At 45.4% G+C, this 22,615-nt stretch overlaps 2 protein-coding genes across 2 annotated transcripts; one reads left to right on the plus strand and one right to left on the minus strand.

The window, feature by feature from the left end:
- Window positions 1-802: 802 nt before the first annotated feature.
- On the plus strand, window positions 803-3,063 carry LOC124468937 (gap junction delta-2 protein-like). Its single transcript, XM_047021988.1, has 2 exons — window positions 803-1,091; window positions 1,505-3,063. Exons 1-2 carry the CDS (start codon window positions 1,021-1,023, stop codon window positions 2,346-2,348), a joined length of 915 nt encoding a protein of 304 aa, XP_046877944.1. The 5' UTR covers window positions 803-1,020; the 3' UTR covers window positions 2,349-3,063.
- A 14,855-nt stretch (window positions 3,064-17,918) lies between these two features.
- On the minus strand, window positions 17,919-22,589 carry stxbp6l (syntaxin binding protein 6 (amisyn), like). The gene is made up of 7 exons (XM_047021957.1): window positions 22,418-22,589; window positions 21,988-22,151; window positions 21,239-21,369; window positions 20,810-21,146; window positions 20,623-20,718; window positions 19,925-20,091; window positions 17,919-19,760 (listed from the first exon to the last, which is right to left on the minus strand). The coding sequence occupies exons 2-7, from the start codon at window positions 22,139-22,141 to the stop codon at window positions 19,740-19,742; spliced, it is 906 nt and encodes a 301-aa protein (XP_046877913.1). The 5' UTR covers window positions 22,142-22,151; window positions 22,418-22,589; the 3' UTR covers window positions 17,919-19,739.
- Between the last annotated feature and the right edge of the window lie 26 nt (window positions 22,590-22,615).

Genomic DNA, 22,615 nt, shown 5'->3' on the forward strand with positions numbered 1-22,615 from the left:
CACAATATAAATTCAATGTAGACTATCCTATTATTCTCAGATGCACGTTGTAGACTTCATGATAGACTGATAACGCAGGGCAGGGCATAGTACGGTAGTCCTTAAACACACATATAAATTTGGACATGATATGATTGAAATAAATACTACGGGGCAAGCATCCAAGTTGCTTCTATCTTTAGACGCTCTAAGGCCACCCCTTAAAGCGATTACTCAATTGTGATCGTGCACTCACGTTCAAGTTTATCCAAGGAATTATCAGCACAGCCTATCAAATAAACAAATGCTTTGGGCTTTGATGATGAAGCCCAATTTGTTTGTCCGACTAGGAGCTGTCTTTAGGCTGCCGTCGCACTGGAATTTGATATAAATCGACGGAGAGAGGTCGGGAGGCTGTCTAGACTTTGGTGTGCAACTTGCTCCAGTAATAATCCTTATAGTTTCAGCCTCTCTCTTTCAGGCACAATGTAGGCCTACAGTTAGGGTCCTCTGCTTCTGGCGTGTTTTGTAGTAGTGTGGGAGGCTATTAATTAAAATACTCAAAATTTACATGTATCCATTTAAATTATTTAATTTCTACAGGTAAATATCCCAGGTCTCCAGAACAGGAATAGAGAGAAGACTGTAATGGAACTACATAAACTGTCCGTCTCTATCCACCAACCTGTCTGCACGTGACACAGGAGGAGTCTACTTAAAGCAGGATTAGCGCTCGCTCAACGTTCTACTCAACTGCCTCCATTCAAGCATCGCGCGACCTACTGTACGGCGCGCACGATCGAAAATCGTGATTTCTTCTTATCAGCACTTCAGCCTCGCGCAAGCAAAAGTGCTTGTGTTGTCGAATGAGCTTTTAGCAGAGGCGTAGAAGGCAGGAGGGCAGGAGCGCAGCAGGAGTGGCGCGCTATCAATGCATTCACCAGACAACATCGGAGCCTTCAGGAATAAAGACGGGAAACAGTAGATTCCACAGGAATTTTGCACAGTGCACAGAGTGCCATCGTCTCCGAATGATCAACCATGGGGGAGTGGACAATATTAGAGCGTCTCTTGGAGGCTGCTGTCCAGCAGCACTCTACTATGATCGGAAGGTAAGAAGGAGAGCTGCAGACACTTGTAAAAAGTCTTACCAAGAGTTTAGGGTTTTAATCAAGTGTTGAAAGCATTAAAACACGAAGCAGCTGTTCTTAAATACTTAAATCCCATACGTAAAACACACACAAATAAATCACACACTGCATGTCTTGTGATAAATTGCTGACAAGCAAAAATGTTAACGTGTTTACTTCGTATTTAGCCGGACATGAGGTTAAATGATTGGTAGGGCTTTCACAGGGATAGTTGGTGGATTCAGCACCGGACAGCTCCCAAACATCCATTACCCTACAAGTAGACATCATACAATTAAATAATTTAATCTGTGTTTGTGAATATACTTATATCGACGCTACAGATTTGCTCAAAAGGCCTGCATTTATTTTTACGCATTTTTGTTTACTTTTAGGATCTTGCTAACTGTGGTGGTGATCTTCCGGATTCTGATTGTAGCTATAGTTGGAGAGACTGTCTATGACGACGAGCAGTCCATGTTCGTGTGTAACACTTTGCAACCAGGATGCAACCAGGCGTGTTACGACAAGGCATTCCCCATCTCCCATATCAGATATTGGGTATTTCAGATAATCATGGTGTGCTGTCCTAGCCTCTGCTTCATCACATACTCTGTGCACCAGTCTGCCAAGCAGAAGGAGCGGAGGTTCTCCACGGTGTACCTCTCCCTAGACAAGGACCAGGATTCCATGAAGAGAGACGACAGCAAAAAAATTAAAAACACCATCATTAACGGAGTACTTCAGAACACAGAAAACTCCACGAAAGAAGCGGAGCCTGACTGTTTGGATTCGAAGGACATTCCGAATTCGGCCATGAGAACTACTAAGTCTAAAATGAGGCGACAAGAGGGCATCTCAAGATTTTACATCATCCAAGTGGTTTTCAGAAATGCGTTAGAAATAGGGTTTTTGGTGGGTCAATATTTCCTGTATGGATTTAATGTCCCTGCAGTGTATGAGTGTGATCGATATCCCTGTATCAAAGATGTTGAATGCTATGTTTCAAGACCAACCGAGAAGACCGTGTTTCTGGTCTTCATGTTTGCGGTCAGTGGCGTATGTGTTCTTCTAAACTTGGCTGAACTCAATCACCTTGGCTGGAGGAAGATCAAAACTGCTGTGAGAGGTGTGCAGGCGAGAAGGAAGTCAATCTATGAAATCCGCAACAAAGATTTGCCAAGGATGAGCATGCCCAACTTCGGTCGCACTCAGTCGAGTGACTCTGCGTATGTGTAGCTTAACGCCCAGTAGCTGAAAGTGAAGGGAGACATGGGACCCTTTTACAAATAATTCGGTATCTATTTATGAGGAATGTGGTGGACAGTGTATCTCACCGACCTCAGTGATGAAGTGGGAGGGGTAGCGATTTAATTAGTCTTTAAAGGACAACTAAAACAGACCAAACATTTGTTTATCATATTTATGAGAAGGCACTGATGCAACTTTTATTATCATTTATATATTATAAAGTGCTTCTTAAAAGCAGAAGCTAGCCTCTAATCAACGTTTTCTTATAGTCTAAGGTATAAATACTTGCACTAAATATGAATACAGCGAGCCAAAAAGAAGGCCTATCCGGTGTGTGCTGTGAACGGTGTTTTTACGACATTCCATTGGTTTTTCAACACCTCAAACTACCATAGCAATGAAATACATCATCAGGCAATTTGGGAGACACGTTTAAGACTAATTATAGCCTACAGATTAAGTAATTAATTCAGTTAATTAATTCCTGTATTATGTCAATCATTTCATCTCTTTGCTGTTAGATTTATTACATAAACAATTGTCGATGTATTGGTTGCCTGCGCTAGCACCACTGTCCTTAACCTAAACGATCACTCTATCTTAGCTTGCTGTGCAGCAGAGTACGACTTTCGAAACGTGCTGCAGACGGCTGTGATCTGTCTTTTCTTCTTTTCACCCAAGCGCCCACTGCTATTGTTTGTTAAATATATTTATTGATTTTGTGTCATCAAGTGCCATACATGTACATAAATATACACATGATATATAGATATATATATATAGAATATTATAACCTTCATCCTCAGAAATGCATATTTCAAATACAAATACCTGTTGCAGATTTTGATGCTGTCATCCTCTTCTATTTGAACAACAGTGGTTTATATGGAAATGGTATGCTACTAATATTGTCATCTATGATTTTATTTAGCAACACAAACAATCAAACAAACAACCATAGTGTATTCAAGATATATTGGTCATGATTAAATTTACAGTGCAAATTTGATTACAGGCAATAAATGCCAGTGGTGCTACCAGTTTCCAAATGAAACTTCATTTGAACTCCATCATTGTCGAAACACCCTGAATGGTGAAAAAGTCTCAAATAAAAATGAAATTCATGTATATAATAGCCTATATGTGTGATGCGTGATTTTAATGGTCATATCATATTGTGTCCATGTTGAACATTTTGATCATATGGCAAGTTTGACCTCAAACCCACACTGAGACCAAGGTTGTGTGTATATGCAGTCATCTGTATCAGTTCAACAGACACATTAAGAATCAAAAACAAAAACCCGACTCCAGTAACACAGTGCAGACTCAGTCCGCTTATCTGTCACTGTTTCTTCTGCAACCCAGGGGGTGGCAGCCATATTTGCATCCGACCCATTCCTCTGCTTCATCCTCTTGTTTGCGGCTGCAGATGCAGCCCAGGTTCACTCAGACAGGAAGCCGAGGTCGCCTGCACTTCCTCAAGGTCACTGAGAAAGTGCTGAATACCACGCCCTTGAGAGTGCTCCCCAGCTGACCAGCCAGGATGCAAGTGTGTGCGTTTGTGTGTGTATGTGTGTGTGTGGGTGTGTCAGTGTGCTGGGTGTGTGGGTGTAAGAGGGGATATGGACAGGTGTTGCTGCCAAGATGACTCTGCAACTCCAAGAAGAAAAATCGAAGAGCGAAGACCCTGACAGATCAATCTCAAACTCAGCAGGGACCTGAGATTCTCCTCTCCAACAGAAAACATACTCCGCTCTGCTGGCTGGCAGCTCCATCCTCCTTCCTTTCCCTCTCCTCGTCTACCTGTCCTTGCTGGTTTCATTTCGATGTATGCTGTAGTTTTGTCTCCCATCCTCCTGTGCTGGGCTACCTGCTGGGGTTTCACCACAGAACCTCCATGCTAATGAGGCAGTTTCAGAGTAGGAATGCTAATTCAGAGGTGGAGAAGGGGTGACTCATGTTCTGATCTAAGACACACATTCTAAAAGAGAAGTGAGACTTATATCTGCAGAACCAGAGAGCCATGGTTTAGATTACAGCTTCAATTTTTCCTACGATTGGGGATTTCTAATATTTCCCTTTATGACCTCCATGAGAAGCCATCAGACAAGACATGGCAGGGATGGATTGGTAGCATTACACTATAAGAAAAAGTATAACAAAAAATAGCTACTGTCAACCACATGTATTATATGAAGGTACACACACAGACTTTATTGTTGCTTTTGAAAACAGATTGCTTATGTAAAACTAACATTACAATATATGTAAATATCAACATTAATTCCAATGCATCTCATCCATAATGTATTGTCCCTTGACTGCTTTTCAACAGAACAATACATTTAGCTAGATCGGCAAGGCCACTTTTAGCGGCAAAGCTATAAAAAAATGAAACATTGAAAGCTCTTGTGATTGTACAGAGCCAGTGTTTGTTTCCATTACCGTTGGCCAGTGTGTGTTTTCCCTGGAGAATACACACGCTGCAGTAAGAACCACTCAGAGCTTCCTCCGATACCTAACCTCACACCATAAATATTCATATCAAACTCGCTTACAGCGTACATATATGATCAATGACCTGTCTCTCAAAGTAGCCTTGGCAGAAAACATATGAATAGGCTCTTCTGAAACAAACGGTTGCCCTCACTCAAGTCTCTGTTTGGAAACAAGTATGTTCTCTTTTTTCCTTTGTTTCTTGTTTCATAAAATCATTTTCATTCGCATATCCTGAACCATACAAGTTTTCTTTGGGAGTCCATGGCATCATACACATCTCACAGACATGACATGCAGTATTCTCACAGATGCAGTCATCTCATAGACTCTCTTCATTACACTGCATGGCACATTTCCTTGATAATTCCTTTTGACAGATGTATGAACACACATCAAAGGGAACATGAGGCCTCCTCCTATATCCACAGCGCTCTGTCTTTCACCTCCACCTGCTTGTCTCTATTCTGGAAGAGGAAAAGAGGGCAGATTATGGCTTCAAAGCATCCAGGCAGCCATGGGAAACAGAGAGCGATGTGATGAGGAGTGTTGGAGGCCTGTTCACGTTCAGTGAGACCCCACTCCTCTGGAATAGGAGCTGGACGACAGGAAAACACTCCACAATAGCAACACAAAGGATCCATATTCATGAGACCCTCTTTTTATTTGTCTGATTGTGTGAGGATATTTCTGTAAAAAAGGAAAGGCGACAGATTTGGGGCGAGCGGGAGCGTATCTTACGAGTTCTACGAGGTGAGGGCTTGAATTGTCGCTCCGCATTGATTCACACGCTCTGTGTGAGTTCACACTCTGTTTGAAAGTGAGCAGGGGCATCTCCGTGCATCAGCATCACATCTGAGAGCTTCAAAGAGCCAGTGATGGGCAGTGAGAGGAGATGTTCAAGGAAAAAGAGAGTGAGAGAGTGAAAGAGAGAGGTGGTGCAGCTCTACCAGGGCTTTTCCATATGTGGGCACAGTGCCCACTGGACTCATTTTCCAGGATGTGGGCCCCATGCCTGTATCATTAAGGCTTTATGAGGTCAGAGGGCCCAACAGAGCAGCAGAACACCAGGAGTAGAAGCAGAGACGTTAATGACTCATGCCATCTCAGGAAAATCAAACCCTGTCATCTCCTGCTCACCCATGGTGTCAGCCCAGCTGCCAGCAGAGCACACCACCAGCCCTTCCTGTCTGATCCGGCGGCCACGTGTGTCTTTTACTTTGAGCAGGACGTGGCCGCTCCTGGAATAAGAAGCAAGCTCATCAGAATCCGACTTAAATTTCCCTTAGGTTCGGGTAGGAAGTGCTGTGAAAGCAGCGACAGTGTTTTGGTGCTGTCAACACTTTCGTTTCAGGCTCTGAATCCAGCGTTGCGGAATTACTGTCACTCAAACGCAGACATGATAGCCAGCCCAGAGCTTTTTAAATACTGAGGAGCATCACAGCGGCTGGACTGCAGCGTATGTGATAAAGTCATTAAAGAATTAGTCAAACTCTCGCTGCCAAGCTCTTTATAAACAAACTCTTGTAATTGCAGATGTAGTCTGACATAAAAAAGAACGGACAGATTTCTTTCCAAGTTCAAAGAGAGAAGGAAGCCAGTCGCCGTGGGTGGGATCACTTGGATCAATGGCAAGAACATGTGATAGAGGAAAACCTCATTAGATTCCCACAGTCTCATCTGGGCTTAAACTTGACTTCCCCCAAAACAAAGGACTTGCTGCCAGCCAAAGAGCAACCTACTGTGTCTGGCCTCCCAAGAGCTTCATCCTCACCGCCGGCCTGTCTGTTTGCCTGACTGCTGAGGGGTATTTGGGTCGTGTGGAGGGATAGTATATGAGGGGTATTTGGGCCGTGTAGGGGGATAGTATATGAGGGGTATTTGGGTCGTGTAGGGGGATATATGAGGGGTATTTGGGTCGTGTTGTGACCCTAACGTGTCCCATCCAGTCTGTCCTTATGGGGGACAGGAGGGTTTTTTTGATGGCATTGACATTACCTATCCCCTTTGATTTAAATTCAGTCAGTGATCTCTCTCTCTCTTTCTCTCTGTCTCTGTCTCTCTGTCTGTATCCCTCGCTCTCACTTTCTCTCTCATCCTCTAACTTGCTCTTACTGTAGTTCATCATGGCATGGGTGTGTTTGGCTGCAAGTCCTATCAGTGATCATGTGTGGTGTTAGGCCATCTAAACAAAACATTTCAGAATTCTTCACATCCTTCAGGTGGGAGGAAGGAACCATTTCAAAACCATTCCCTGAATGTGCTGATCTAAAGAAGGTATGTAAAGTGTAGCTTACACCTCAAGCCCAAGCAACCCGGTCAGGTATGGATTGTCCCCAAGGTTCACAAGGCTTAGGTAAGGAGCGAGAGGGAGAGAATGAGATGAGAGGGAGATCGAGGGAGATGAGGGGGAGGGGCTCCAGACATGAGAAGAGAGGGGGTGAGAAAGTGCAAGAGGCAGGCAGACGGACCCATCCATGAATATCGACAAGTTTGCGGAGATCATTAGGTCTGGCTAATTAGCTTAACAGCCTAATTAGTAAAAATAATAAGGTAGAAGAAAAAAAAAATTATGATTGACCAAAAAATAACCCCAGTCCTTAATCAAATAAAAAATTATGCATTAAGATTAACCACACAAAAAAAATGTTTTAGTTGATTTTCCCCTTGTGGTGGGAATTCACTTGCTGGAGTAACTATGGTTGCAGCATTTCTGAGCTGTCTAGTCAGACGCTATGAAGTTCTCAAAGTTGCCACCGCAGGTGAGAAAAGAACAGGTGTTATCTTAGCAGGGAGAGAGCTGCTAATGAACAGAGGCCTCTATCTGTCAAGCAGGATATTTCACAGAGCAGAGAACAGTGCTACCTCTCTGTACTCACCAAACATCACTCGCCGAGAATCTGCACAGCAACTTCAAGTGTTGTATGTGTGAGTCCTCCTCACACATGAAAAACAAGTCATGGGAAACCATCTTGTTCAGACACTATTGCCCTAATATCAGACAGTCATTACATCTCTCAAATATCTGTCTGAGAGGGAGTGTACTTGGTTTGGGATTTGTGTGAACCCCCCCCCCCCCCCCCCCCCCTCCCGATATCATCTGCCCAGGCCTGTCCTTGTGTTCACCCTCATTTCTAACCATAATCCCACAACATCCGTCAGCATGCATGAACACAGTCACACGACCACCATCCACAATGCGCACACACTTCAGTATGCAAATATACATGTACATAGGCATACACACACATAACACACACATCCACTGATACAAATAATTTAAACTCACACAGCCCAGATTGATTCATGTCAAAATAGGTGCTGTGTCTATGCATGAATCATAGTCATTTCACAATTGGGATATCTTGACAGCAAGCGTGCTACAGAGCCCAGCGGTCAGAGAGCGGTCAGCCCCTCATTTAGACGCTCATCCTTTCAACACTCTGCTCTAACCCTTCCCTTACCTAAAAATCCTTTTGTCATGTCTACATCCCAAATCCGTTTTTGTGTTCCCAGATTAAATTGACTTGGATTGAACATTTTGCTGAGTGCCTTCCGATCGGTAATAAAGTCATATCCTCAAAATCGCTGATTACTTTGAACCAGCAGGGTGTAATAGAGGGAGGGTTTCTCTCCCGCCCCTCCCCTCCCACCCCCCCCCCCCCCCCCCCCCCTCTCTGTGCCCTCGCTGCTCTGTGGCAGGGTGGGGATACGGTTTCCACGGTGTCACTGGGAAGACACACTGGTGTCCAGTTACGGATGCTCTGCCTGTCTCTGCGACCTCAGAGTCTCTGGCTGTGCAGGCTCGGTGACCTCTACAGCATCCAGCGCCCACCACAGGAGGGAGAGGGTGGGAAGCGTCTTTTTCAGTCCAAGGCTATTTAAAGATCCACTCACAAACAAACACTAATCCTGTGCACACACGCATATATATATCATAAATGCTTGCGCATGCATTCAATATAGACACACACACATTCACACACACTGCACACGCATTGAGCTTGATAGAGACAGGTATTTCCAAGAAGCCAAAGAGGGGTTTAGATAGCTGTAATCCCAATTTACTCTACGTCCTAAATGGATTAGTGATCAGAGGATCCCTCCATATAGAAGCCATCTACTCAGTTACTAAGCCACATATAGGCACACCCATAAAACATCATGTATTCACATACCACACAAATCCAATTGCAACGGCTAAAACACTGTTAACTCCACATTATGTGCATGTTGTATGCGAAGGAAAAGCAAAAGAGTGTAGTTTGCACTGTATCAAGTTGCTCAAAGGTTGGGTGTGAATTTGAGGGGCATCAAGACGAATGTATGACAAGTGGGCTGAGGGTGGTGACAGTGGTGGTGACAGTGACAGAGTGTGACAGAGAGGGGATCGGTCCTCCTGTACTCCTCCTGCACACGAACAGCTCTCTGTCAGCCAGGCAGGCCGTCACTCTGGTGTCAGCTGGCCCTCAGCTCTTCTGCCTGTCTAAGCGTAGTGTGCATCTGAGTTAATGTGTGTGTGTGTGTGTTTATGCATGCGTGTCACACACTAAAAAGAGGAGAGGAAGAAGGGAACATTGAGCATTGCTGAAACTATTAAGTTACAACCCCTGATCATTAAAAAGTGCAATTATTTTCTGAACTGTGCAATGAGTGCTGTGTGTGTGCAGTTTGTGTGTGTGTGTGTGTATGTGTGTGTGGACATAATCCCCGTTGCATATGACCCCCTGCAATGTTCTGTCCTTTCCCCCCTTTCCTGTGAATCGACATGACCCTAACACCCAGTGACGGGATGAAGGAGTCGCTTTCCCTCTGGAACAATGAAACACAATCACAGCGGCGTGTGGTACAGTTAGTTCAGCCAACCCCAATGATCTGGCTATTTCTATACGCAGCCAGAGGGAGATACACTCCTCAGAGTGGAGATTTGTGTATACTGCCCCCCCCCCCCCCCTCCCCCGCCCCCCGTCCCGCCCCACCCACGCGGCTCCATGACAAGGCCCCAGTCTGGGAGGTGGCTGGCGGGGGTCCGAGACGCAGACTTTGACATATTACCCGAGGGCCACTTGTGCCAAGATTTATGGGTGATTTCCAGGCCCCCTGCATATGAGGGCCTGATGAGAATGTGCAATCAATAAGATAATAGCAACCGAAACAGCGGCTAGAGTTGAATTTATCGATGCACTGTAACTCCTGTCAAGTGGGTGTGTGACATCCGACTGCTCCCTGGCTCCTGTGGTGTTTACCTCGACAGAACCTCCCGATGCCTTCACACTCACACAGCAGCTCCTGCAGCAGGATATTAAACAGCCTGATGTCGAAACCCCAAATGGATCCCATGTTTTTGTCATCCCAGGCTAAGAAAAGCTGAACCAAACTATTGTGTTTGAGGAAAGCGAAATACAATCAATATCAATCGAATGATGGCGACATTAAAAGATGACATTTGAAATACCGTTGTGCCCTTGTATTTTGAGCTTTCCCATTTGAAGTTCTAGCGACATAGAAGGAGCTGATGAAATCCCTCCCCCTTTAGCTTTTCAGCAAAGCACCGCCACACATGACAAACAGCCAGGCTGTCACAGCAGCTCATCCAGACCCATATATAATGCAGCCCTGTTGATTATGGTGTGGTGGGACTCTGGTCCTCCTCCTGTGCAGGCTGGTGGGGGGTGGCCTGACAATACTGTCCCAGTCTGGGGGGTGCGTGAGGGAGGCTGGTGGTGCGGCGGACACTGGCTGGGCGGAGGAGTGCTGGATCAGCTGGCTGAAGGAAGATTAATGCCCAGGCCAGCCGGTGATCCATCACATGAGATGGCTCTGTAGAGGCTAGAGGCAGGGGCGTGGCCCACTCGGCCCTGTCCCTGTCCCCCCCACACACACACACACACCCGGCCCCCACCCACCCCTGTTCTGATGGATGGTTGCTTGGATGTCAGAGATCCTCCTGCCTGATGGTCAGTTGGAGGGCTTTAGGAGTCCCAGCCTGCTTGAGAACTGGAGGGTAGGTTTGGCTGAATTTCTCTCTTTTTCTGTCTCTCTTGATCTCTGTCTCTCAATGTCTTGATCTCTGTCTGTCTGTCTGTCTGTCTCTTTCTCTGTCTCTCTCTATGTTTCTTTCTATCTAGCTATGTCTCTTTCTTTCAAGCTACAAATCTCTCTCTGTGACCTCTTGGGAGAAAATGGCTGAGATGTCTTCATTCTCATAAGTGGTTTGATATAGCTTGAGTCGCATTTATAATTCACTGTGACTGACCCAATGTGACAGGCTCAGGCTCAAAATCAGGTAGCGGTTTTTCACACAGCAGTAACATCCCAACACAAAAGGGGGGGGGGGGGGGGGGGGGGTACAGAGCACACTGGGATTTTCATGACACTTTTCACATCAAATTTGCCATCATTTCACCAGTCATGACAAAGTCTCATTTGATGAGGTGTCACACGGTTTCACACAAAGCCTGACACAATAAAAACAGAACAGATGAACAACTCGTGAGAAAGCCATTGTTTATATTTGTGTTTTTACTCTGCAAAAACTTTGTTGGGCCAGCATTGTCCTCTCCTCAGCTCTGTGCTGGTCACACACTGTGACACGTCCCAAGTAGACCTGCTGACGCATGACTTTAGAGGTCGTTCCATGACGAGATGAGCCGTCACACCGTGAAATATCTGCTGTGACATCCCGCGCTGCGTTCTGCTGACACCTGGAAGTGCACTCTGCCATTACCCAGGATGCACCAGGGAAGGAGAGGGGAAGTGAGGGACTGTCATGCTGGAGACACAGAGTGGACGAGTCCAGGTTGGTTAGGTGGGTCCTCATTTCTAAGAGAGCAAAGTGCACCGGCGTAAATGTCCATTAACTCACCCTTTGTTGCATACTTCGTATAGCAGCGTCATATTTCCTGCCGTTTTCCCTTCTGAAAGATATGGTGGGATAGTTGGCAGAACAGATGGTAAAGAACTTCCACAAGCATTTCTGTCATTTTGTTGCCAAGCAGCCTTGATAGTCTGTCCACCAAAAGCCTTCAGTAGACTCTTCCTGTCCCTCTCTGATTCAGTTTTCCCTTTTCCCTTTCCCCTGCATACGGTCGGCTACGAGAAGCTGTGAGATTGCAGGGCAGCATGGTGCCATGGCAGCACAACAGAGGCGGAGGCTGGAGCCAGCAGGAGCACACATCTCCAACACACAACCCATGCCAGCTCCAACCACACTGCCGCACCGCACTTGAATAGAGACTCTTGAATTGAGACGTGCACTCAATAAAAGGGTTTCAACCACCCACTCATTCAGTGATGTCAAGTGGAATATATTTGCCATCAGCGCCCAAACACACACTGGGGTACATACCCTCACCAAAGCACCAACCCATGTATTCCTTATGTCAGCTGACTCTAAGGATGGGAAGTCATAAACATGTTGTATGACATGGTGTCAAGGTTATTTTCTGGATGTACAGAACACACACACACAATCTTCCTAGTCTCCTCTTGGACTGCATAGTCCAGAATTGTTGTCTTTCCTGAAAGACCACTAGGCGTTTTTAGGTTTGATGTTATTCAAAGTGCATTATTGAGACTGGTCTCTTTTAATCTTCTCAGGGCAGGGGCAGCATGTGTGGATTATGGGATTTGCAGCTGTCAGCTCTCTCCTCCCATTGTTTTGCAGTTGAAGTAGGCCAGCGGTTTGGGACACCATGACTGAAGCTGTGGGTCCGTGTCTACAGACCTCCCTGGCCATGGCAGTCAGCACAGGTCAATACCTCAAGAAGAGAGGACAGCTATGCTGAGCGCTGTCATTAATAATGAGACTCTGCTACTTGTGCTGTTCTCTCCCCGTCCCCCCCCCCCCCCTCTCTCGCTCTTTCCCTCTCCCTCTCTGTCTCTCCCTGTCTCTCTCTGTCTTCTTCTCTCTCTTATTTTGATGAATGTGTCCAGTCTGGTCCCAAGGCTGGTGGTCAGGTTACAGGGCTATCACACCTGTCTAAGGAGACTTACATTTTATTGTGTTTTTTTACCCTGAAGAGGGTTTGTTTTATGGCCGGTGGATGTCCCTCAGCTAGCCCAAAACCACACAGCTAACCACCGCACCAAATTGTTCATTGTAAGGAATGAGGAAGTTTGAGTGCGCTCGGCTTTGCATGCATCCATAAACTAAACTCTGGCTCTCAGTATCTCTGCGTGCGGTAGTTCTATTTAAGGCACCTGCAGTAGCGCAGCCAAATCAGTGCTGTGAGAACAAAGACAGGCCTCTGCATTATTTGGTGCTCCTGAACCAGAGCCAGATGACTGTTTAACCTTAGCTACTGAACGATGACCTGGGCCACATCCTCTCAGCCCCTTTCAGTGCTCACACCAGGTAGGGTCAGTAGAGAAGCCTTTATCTCTCACTCCCTCACCCCCTCATCTCTCTCCCGCTCCCTTCCTCCCCTTGTCTTCGCATCCCACAGTCCACTTCCAAGGCAGCATCAGTGTGGATCGTGTTCTCAGCCGGGCGCAGTATTGCACGGACAAGTGAACTACGTGCAGTGCCCTATGAAAAGAGCCGGGGCAGGAAATGTAAGCCAGGCCGGAGGCTGCCGGGCAGGGGCTCATCCTCCTCAGTCTTCTGGACGCCCACAGGCCTGGAGGAAGGCTAAAATAGGATATAACCCCCACACACACTCACACACCAGCCGTCACCAACCAACACACCAGGAGAAGCTTTGTATCATGTGCTCTGACCAGCAGCTCCACAGATGTGCCAGTCTAAATCCTCCATACTGTGGCTCGGCCAATGGGATTACATAACGAGGGTAGCCGGAGACTGGTTGGTTTAAGACTGACCTCAAATAAGGTCATATTGTATTCTACTCTGCACACTACCATTGCTGGATTATAAGCTTTCTCCTCCTGGCTGGTATGTCTAAACACATGAAGAAGCTAGCTTGGTCCACAGACAAATAACCATTGAACAAACTGCTAATGTCGATCCCTACATTCCAGATAATGTGGAAGGGGCTTTAGAGTAAGGACTACTGGATTAGACCCTAGTTATAAATAGACAGGGAGGAAGCACGATGCAGTTTGACATATGGTGTGTATGTGTTTGTGTTAGAGAGAGAGATATTAAGTTGATGAGCCTGAGTGCATTTTTCTGTCATTTACTTGTGATTTCCAATTTCCTCTCCTAAAGAGTTACAAATGTACCGCAGCCGTATTCAGATAGAAAGATGGATAGAGAGGCAAATATGGTGAACATTTGTATACTTTAATGGACAGTAACAATGAACTGGGCAAGAGGAGAGCCTTAATGCAAGCTTTTCAACCCCTCACCAATTTCACACCCATATATTTTTCATTATTGCATTCATCCCTCTGTCTCTTTCTCCTCCCCCATTCCCCTGTCACTCCCCCCCTCTCTCTCTCTCTGTCTCTGTCTCTCTTTGAAATGAAACACTTCTCTGAGCCAGTGGTGAGGCTAGGGTATTTTCAGAGAGCAGGAAAAGTCCAGCAGAAACAGCAGCTTAATTCTGTGATGTTACCAAACATCTGTTCAGAGGCAGATGCCAGGCCTGACCCAAAGCCCAGTGTTTGGGATATGAGGGTGCCAGGGACAGATAGACATTGAGCTTGGTTGTTATTCTCTCTTCACAGTCCCTGCTAGGCTTGTCTCTGACCGGACCAGGTGACCTCAAGTTAATGTGGAGGTTCTTGCATCCAATCTCCTCATGATCAATCCAAAGGTTTTAATGATCACAGATGTATATGTTTACACAGACACAGGGATTATGTCCAGTCGGCACATTTCTTCCTCAGACCAAAGTAACTTTAGCCTCGGCTGCGTCTCATTCCCTGAGCCATGGAAAATGAAGAGAGGCAAAGAGTTCTGAAGAAGAAGAAACCAATTCATCAGCTCAAATGCAGTGGATGCTCAGCTGTCACACATGTAAACGTAAACACTTCCATCAATCAGCAGGCTGTGCTGCCTCGTCAGGGAGCTGTGTGGGGTTATTCATCTGGCTCACACATCTCACTCTAATCAATGAGTGGAATCGGAAATGTAACCCACCCCCCCACCCCCCTCCCCCACCTGTCCCCGACGGCTACCATAAAATAACTGTTTACAATGTCATGATAAAGACAGCTAACTCTGGCTCCAAGTCGCCAACATTCTATGCCTGTCAGGAAGAATCAGTGTGTTGCTTTCTTTGGTACAGGTTCAGCACCAATCACCATGCTGGAAATTATATAATTCAAAGCAAAATTATTGATTAAAAATGCTCTCAATATTAGTTAAGAGGGGAGTGTGTTGCTGGGTCGACACATGGTTATTTTGGTTTCCTTGGTAATCTGTGGAGTGGTTGGCGTCAAGCCCACGGCCTTGTCTGAGTTGTCCATTACTCAATATCTACTCTACATTCTGTCATGACCCCCTCCTTAACACACGCACACACATTCACAAATCAAAGGCTGTTTGATTGGGGATGTTCTCTTTAAAACAGCTTATCGCTTATTGTCATACACCTGAGCTGAGAGAATGAGGGAGAAAGAGAGAGGAAGAAACATCATCTTTTGTAAACAGGTGACAGGATGAGTGATGGGAGGATGAGATCAAAGTTAAAAGAAGAGAGAGATCAAAAGAGGCAAAGGTAAGCGAGGGACAAATAGAGAACCTACGGTATACATGGCAGAGCTCGGAAGGGGGCCAGGAAAGGGGGGGGGGGGGGGTTGAAGGTGACCAGAGGTGCGGAGAGGCGGGGCCTATCCTGGGCTGCTGGAGGAGGCAACTGACTAGCTAGAGCTCAGCTGAATTCATCCAGTGCTAGAGGGCTAGCCATCCGCACATGCAGGGGGTGTGGTGCAGACCTAGCCCTGTTAGCTTAGCGTCCTCTGGAAGACACCCCTGGTTGTTCTCTGAGACAGAATGGTAAGATGTCACGTGTACGTAGATCACTGTGATAGTGTTATCAATGTGATTACAATCTGGCTCTGACAGAGAATGGAAAAAGCTTATTACGCCAGTGGATTAATTCATTAAAGCCTTTGTGAACTGGTACATCTCCAAGTTAGGCCTTAGTGGACTAGTCCATCTACAGGCTAGTTTATAATAGTCCATACCTTTGTAATGTGTCTTTGAGCATATTATCTCAAATATGGGTACAACCGCCTCTTTGCTTTCAGTACAGTCGGATAATACTTCCATAACAAAATACCACCCAATAGAGACTATACGTCTACTGTCAGAATGAGATACAGTACCTCAGTGACATCACTATGCATGTCATCAGTGTAATGGAAGTGAGAGGATAAGTCCAGCTCCTGGTTGAGTTCTGCCCTAGATAGAATGTTAAAGACAGGCAGGGGGCAGCCAGGTGATAGGGGGCTCCACACTGCTGAGTGGGCGAGAAAACTCACATACACACAAACGTATGTATACTCACACACACTCCTGTCCCACTTTCTTGTGTTCCCTGGTGTGTGTCCCAGCATCTGTCTCTAATCCCATCCCAGTGAGTGGACCTCTTAACCAGAGGTTGCCATCCTGGGTTTTCTGTCTGTTACAAATAAATTGGATTTTTTTTCTTCTGTCTTCACACAATGTTTGTCTGGGGCACGGAAGGCAAACCTCTAAGGATTGCAAGGAAAACCTTCTGTGTCGCTAATCACTGTTTCTAGGTTAGGTTTCTCTGTGTTTTGATGTAGCAGGGAACTGGGGAGAACACAACAAAATGAAAGTAACGAAATGGATTCGACACTTAGGGTCACATGGGTGGACTGTGATGTTCTGCTTTTTGTTTGTGTAGCTGTAGTGGCCGGTATATTAACAGGTTAGAGAGAGAGGGAGATAGGGAGAATCAGACAGACAGACACACAGGGATGATTTGACCTGTTTCAACAGAAACGTCAGAGAGTGTGGTGGTCTTTCAATTCCTGTCTGCAGCCAGATGGTATTCATAGAAAGCAGGTTGACAACCTTGGCTTGGCAGGAACATCAGACAGACTCACCTCCCTCTTCCCTGAACAGGTGCAGCGTCCCAACCCTCTTTCCTGCTCAGCAGTGACACACTGTGGCAAATAAACAAAGTGACCATAAACAATGCAAATCAGATGTTTTACTAAGGAGGTTAAAACGATGGGTATGCCTATATTCACCCAAGTTCCGTTTCAAGCTGCACTGCTCATCCATGTGACCCAGCCATGAGCGATGTCACAGGTCTGATTTAGAGCAGAAAAGGCTGTGACTGGGTCAGCATGCAACACCGGGTCAGTGCCATGTTACCCCCACAGAGGAACAGACAGGTGGGATCAATGTGCAATTGATGCAAAAGTCATTGCAGGCCCATGGCCACAATGTCATGGTCAGTCCTTTTTGCTGATGCATGTACTTTAACTACCAAGAAATATATCCCCCTTGTCGATACGACACGCTGGTGGCACATGCTGGTGTGACCGTGAATGTTAAACGTATTGATCGGTCACAATGATGCTGATAAGTATATCATAATACACACTTACGTACTTACTTCAGAAGGGCGTAATGGAGCTATACTTATATTCATACTAAGCCCATTGATAAGCTATAAACACAGATCATTGCTTGTTCTTCATCTACAGCAGAACATGTCTGCATCTCTGGGCTGCCAGGTTTGTTTGACTCACGTCTGAAGATGCCTTCATCCATACCGCAGGCGCACTTAAGACACACAGCAAGATCCTTATGCATTATAGATGTCATCATTAGTTTTTCTCCAGATTGTTGGTCCAGGACTCATAAATAATTAATTCTGTTCTTCTTACTCATCAAGCCTCCCTGGTAAACTCAAAGACAAAAGGAGATACAGGTTCTTTTGAAGACATAAGTTGCTGATGGGCTGTAGTTTGACCTTGAGGTGTAATGGAGAGGTTAGCTTGCCTTGCAACTAGGCAGAACAAATAATTGATCATATGTTAGAAAACATTGTGTGTTGTCCCCTAATACATTAACCTTACACTGTTCAGTAGTGTGAAAGTATGTATCAGTCAAGAGGCCCATCTGCTGCCCAAACACACCACCACAGTATAGGTCCCAGTTCATTTATTGGATCAAAGAGATTTAGCAAAATTGAACTTTCTAATTAAAGGCTGGGCAAGAGCTTTCTTATCATTAACATATCAAATAGTTGCCACATGTGCCACAGACACATGCTAGTGCCAGAGCCAGTACAGAAAATAAGAATTAAAGAATTAGAAAAGCAGGTCTTTGCTTTTGCAGCTTCCCAATTGAACACTAGACAGTATTAATTAAGCTTCACCACCAGAATGAGTAACAAAGAAACCATGATCAAGACAAGTGTTTCATTAGTTTCCACAATTTACAGTCAACAACATAGGAGCCTTCTAAACAAGCCTTGAATTATCTGTAATCATTGACCATTATTGTTTCTATCAACTGTATCCATTACAAACAGCTCAGTAAAAGCCCAATTAAAGGGTCACTATTCCTAAAGGATTGGTGTTGAGGGGGGGGCGGGGGGGCTGTAACACAGCATTCGTAAAGCAGATTAAGCATACACGGTAATATGGTCTTGGAAATTAATCATCAGAAGTCCAGTTCAACTATAGCTAGAAAACACTCCCACTAGCACCTGTCTACAGGGCCTCAGCAAAAACCCCTTCAGGGGTTCCATTCCTCCACTCACCCTGGCCCTTGCTATTCCTTCCATACCATTATAGTTGGTCTAACCCAGTTCCACATACCCAACTCCAGCATTTCACTTGCACTCTCAGACATGGACCGAATTTCATGAAAAGTAAGAAATTCGTAACAATTCAAAGACTCACATTTAAGAGACAAGACACATGGAAAAGACAACAGCAACCATAGACCTACAGATAAAAAAATCAGAATAGACAAGACATGACAAAAACACTTTTAACTCAGGCTACTCAAAAGGTTCATTTTGTTTTACAAAACAGGGAAAGGGCATTGGACTTAGTCCATTTTCAAAAAAATTGTGAGAGACTTAAGGTGCTTCCTGCAATGTAATTGAAGTGAGTTGAAGGAACTGAAAGACAAACCACAGTGCATTATCAACCATGCAATTCCACTTTCCTCCACTACCACCTTTCCAGTAGTACTGGTTCTCTTCAACTGCTGTGCCAATACTGACAATAAACCAAATTGCATAATTCAAATGGTTCAAGTTAGTTCTTTCCCAAAAATTAAGTGTTTAAAATAACAATTAAAATGCTTCACTCTGAATTACTGTAATCCCTTTTCTCTCGCTCTGCCTATGAAAAGAACAAGCAGCATTGCCACATGTAGTGTGTCACCAAGACAGCTTCATATCAAAACCATGACTTGCATATTTAAGACAACACAGAAGAGTCAGAAATAAACTACTGTAGCTGGTTTAGAATGATCCACTTTAGAGACCACAAACTGGACCCATGTCAATCATCAAAACTCGGAAGGCAACCTGTAACAGCATTCCTTACAACTTCGACAACACCTTCCATCAAACCGGAGGTTAACATGGCAACATACTGCAAAGGGACGAGCATACAGTTGGTGCATTGTAACACATCGGCGCCACCTAGTGTATCAACTATGTCTAGCCACCCCATGGTTGAACAGTTGCAAGTTTAAAAGGATCCCGAAGATTTCTCCAAGAGGTGAAAGGTCAGTAGCTGGAATATCAAGCTGGGGTCTTCTGACTCGTCTTCTTGACTGCCTATATAAAAGTCCTGTGATTTTCCACTGGACAGAGACAGTTGTTGATGCAGTTTAAGACGAGGAGACTTCTTCTAGGATGTCCATTAGGTTCAGGCTGGTCCTCAGCCAATGTTAGCAGAATAAGTGATTAGGTATAGTAAAATACATGACAATGACTTCACTCTGGACCCAACAGGAGGAAACCTCTAGTTCTTCTTCAGGGACAGCTAAAGGAGAAACATTTAAATCAATATAGAAAACACCAATTTGTGACATAAATTATGAAAGCATGCCTTTGTCGTCAAGTTATCAAGTAACTGTCAATGGAGGAAAGTAGGCCAAATAAGACTAGACTGCTTGACAAAGTCTTGTTAACTGTCGTGTATCTTACCTTGTGGGCAGTGTCTGCAAACTGATGGGCTCTGTACATAAGGTCCACAGTCTTGTCCTCAGCACGGCTCAGTCTCCTGCCGCGCTCCGTCAGAGTCAGGCTGGCCTTCTGAACTACACTACCCACGCTGCTCCTCGGGAGCCTCTGGTCACCAGGGGACTGGAAACCTGCACAGCACAGGTCAGTTTGAAATACACTAAAAAAAGAACCTGGCCAGTATAAGAGAGTTAAATCATAAACAAAGAAGAACAGATCGTCAAAGTTAAATACTAGGAGTGAGTCCCAACCTAATGGGTCAGTTTTGGGTTTGCTATTGTCTTCCTCGTCCCCCGTCACAACCTGGCACCTCTCCCGCCCATCACAATCCCCCTGTCTGTGTCTGCGGAGAGGCACAGCGCCCCCTTCAATCACTCTAACTGGTCAGGGCCCTGAAGGCAGGGCTTTGTGTCGACCCCTCCTAGCAAAAACAAAGTCCCCTCTTATTTGGCCGCCATACAATAGAAGGGGCGTTCTCTCACTGCAACACAGAGGTGTAGCAGAGCACAATGCACAAAACCCCTGGCGCTGGAGGGAGAGGAACCCAAGAACATAACTGGCGCATTCATGGCTCAAAAGGTCATAGAAGTAGATGTAAGGTCAAGGATGGAGGAAGGACAGGGCCTGTGGGCTTTTCAATAAGGGCCATTTGATTCACTCACCTCTGCTCAGAGGGCGCCCTTGGTTTGAGACCATGTTCTTCATACGTTTAAAGAAGACCCTGCAGCGATAGATGACCAGGTTCATGGTGCAGGCGTCTGGGACAAACACAGGCAAACAGCCAGATGTTCAATAGTTTAATTCCCATCCCCAATCATGATTAAAACAATAAAACATTAGCTTCTATACCTCCGGTCAGTTTAGACTGACAGTTGACAAACTCTGTTTTTCTGAGCCCAGTTTTGCTTTTCTTCTGGCCAGGAGTCTTTTGACCTTTTGGATGCAGTAGAGTGCTTTGGCCCTCTACATCCTCCTGCAGCACACCTTCCCTGGCCACAGTGCCCACCTGGGCACCTTGGCCCTCCCTGCTCGCCTTGCTTTCTTGGGCCACTCTGCCCTCCTTGCCCTGCCAGTAGGTCTGACAGGCATGGTACATAATCTGGATGAAGATGCACTTCTCAGCTGCTGAGCTGGCCATCCACTGGTCGAAGGCATTGTCAAACACGAGATCAAATTCTGGACAGTCCTGGAAGAAAGGTACATGGAAGGTTCAGACTATTTGTAGGAGGGTTGAGTAGACCATGACTGTGATAACAAGGAAGGGCAGTCAAATCTGACCTTGTTGGAGTTGATGCCATTGACCTGGCGAAGCTGCTCAATGATCCACTGAGAGCGCCTGGTAAAGGAGGAAGAGCCACTAAACTTCTTGACCTTGGTCACGAGGAGCTGAGCTGGCCTCTTATTGGTCACTGAGGTGTGTGTGTGTGGGGGGGGGGGGGTCAAGTGACAAACATCAACACAGACAAATAAGCACATATCATGTTACCTAGAATACATCAAATACAATGCTCCTGGATTGAATGACCTTAGACAATCTAAATATTTACAAGAAAAAAACAACAACCATTCATCCTACTGAGTTAACATGGCTAGTGTTGTGTCATGGGCAAGAGGATGGGTGCAAGTTGGGCTGGTGCAGATAGGGGGTTAGGGGTAGGGTGAGGGGGTGAGGCTGGCCTTACCAGCTGAGGACACCCACCACAGTCTGTTGTAATTGAGAAGAGGAAGTTCGTATTCAGACACAGGGTAGGGAGCTTAAACAACCTGGATGGATGACTTTCCCATGCACGGCTTACACAAACTGTCTTACCACCTCCTGACATCCATTTTTGACCAGTCAGCTACAATATTAATGTCATGTTAGTGATCTTTTTAGAGCTACAACTTAGCCCAATAAACACTGGCACCCCTGTATCACCCAGGACAATGGCTGATTGATACTGCTAAACAATGCTTCTGTTAAAGCAGTAAAGTAAGCAAAATGCTGCAACAGGGAAGTAAATGAAAGATGCGTTCTAGAAGGCTACCTGACAGGCAGATGTATGTAGCATAATCCCCCTTTCCTCCTGTGGGGAGGAAGGGTACTCTTTTCCTCTTTCTCCTCTTCACCTCCACAGCAACCAGCATCCGTTCATCACGAGGGACAAAAACCTCTTTGTTGATGGCTGACTGGATCGTCATGTTTGAAGTTCTGATACATGGACAGGTAATGTGAGAAAAATGATTAAATTAAATGGTAGCTAGTCTTTTTGCTCAAATCAATATAGAGCTTTCCAAATTACATCACAGGTGACAGGTCACCTACATCTGGTGTACAGAGTAGCCTGTCTAACATAAAATTGAGATTAAAAAACCCCAAATTGTAAACCCTTATTAATCAATTGATTTCAATTAAATTGAACCTAAACCTTTTCACATTCTACAATAACTTTGAAAGACAGAACAGTTTTAGCTTACCTGTTGTGGTTAACAAGAAGTCAAGAGTTTATCAAATAATCACAATTTAAAAAGCCGAAGTTTCTCTCGGTTAAACGTTAAACGACCTTTCCTAAAACTGCGGTTGCAGCTAAAACTCGCACCGCACACCACAATGGCGTGCCTTGAGCACAAGGCGACACAACGGTGGGTCCTATCCCGTTTGAACAAGTTAAATAT

Source organism: Hypomesus transpacificus, chromosome 6 (genome assembly GCF_021917145.1).
Source record: "Hypomesus transpacificus isolate Combined female chromosome 6, fHypTra1, whole genome shotgun sequence".
Classification (NCBI taxonomy): domain Eukaryota; kingdom Metazoa; phylum Chordata; class Actinopteri; order Osmeriformes; family Osmeridae; genus Hypomesus; species Hypomesus transpacificus.

What these genes read in the sequence shown, in the direction of transcription:
- LOC124468937 (XM_047021988.1), top strand. Translation starts at nt 1,021, where the DNA reads ATGGGGGAGTGGACAATATTAGAGCGTCTCTTGGAGGCTGCTGTCCAG. An exon ending in CACTCTACTATGATCGGAAG is followed by an intron (nt 1,092 to 1,504) that starts GTAAGAAGGAGA and finishes GTTTACTTTTAG; the next exon opens with GATCTTGCTAACTGTGGTGG.
- stxbp6l (XM_047021957.1), bottom strand. Translation starts at nt 22,141, where the DNA reads ATGACGATCCAGTCAGCCATCAACAAAGAGGTTTTTGTCCCTCGTGAT. An exon ending in TCAGTCTAAACTGACCGGAG is followed by an intron (nt 20,719 to 20,809) that starts GTATAGAAGCTA and finishes TGTTTGTCCCAG; the next exon opens with ACGCCTGCACCATGAACCTG. An exon ending in TTGCAGACACTGCCCACAAG is followed by an intron (nt 19,761 to 19,924) that starts GTAAGATACACG and finishes TTTCTCCTTTAG; the next exon opens with CTGTCCCTGAAGAAGAACTA.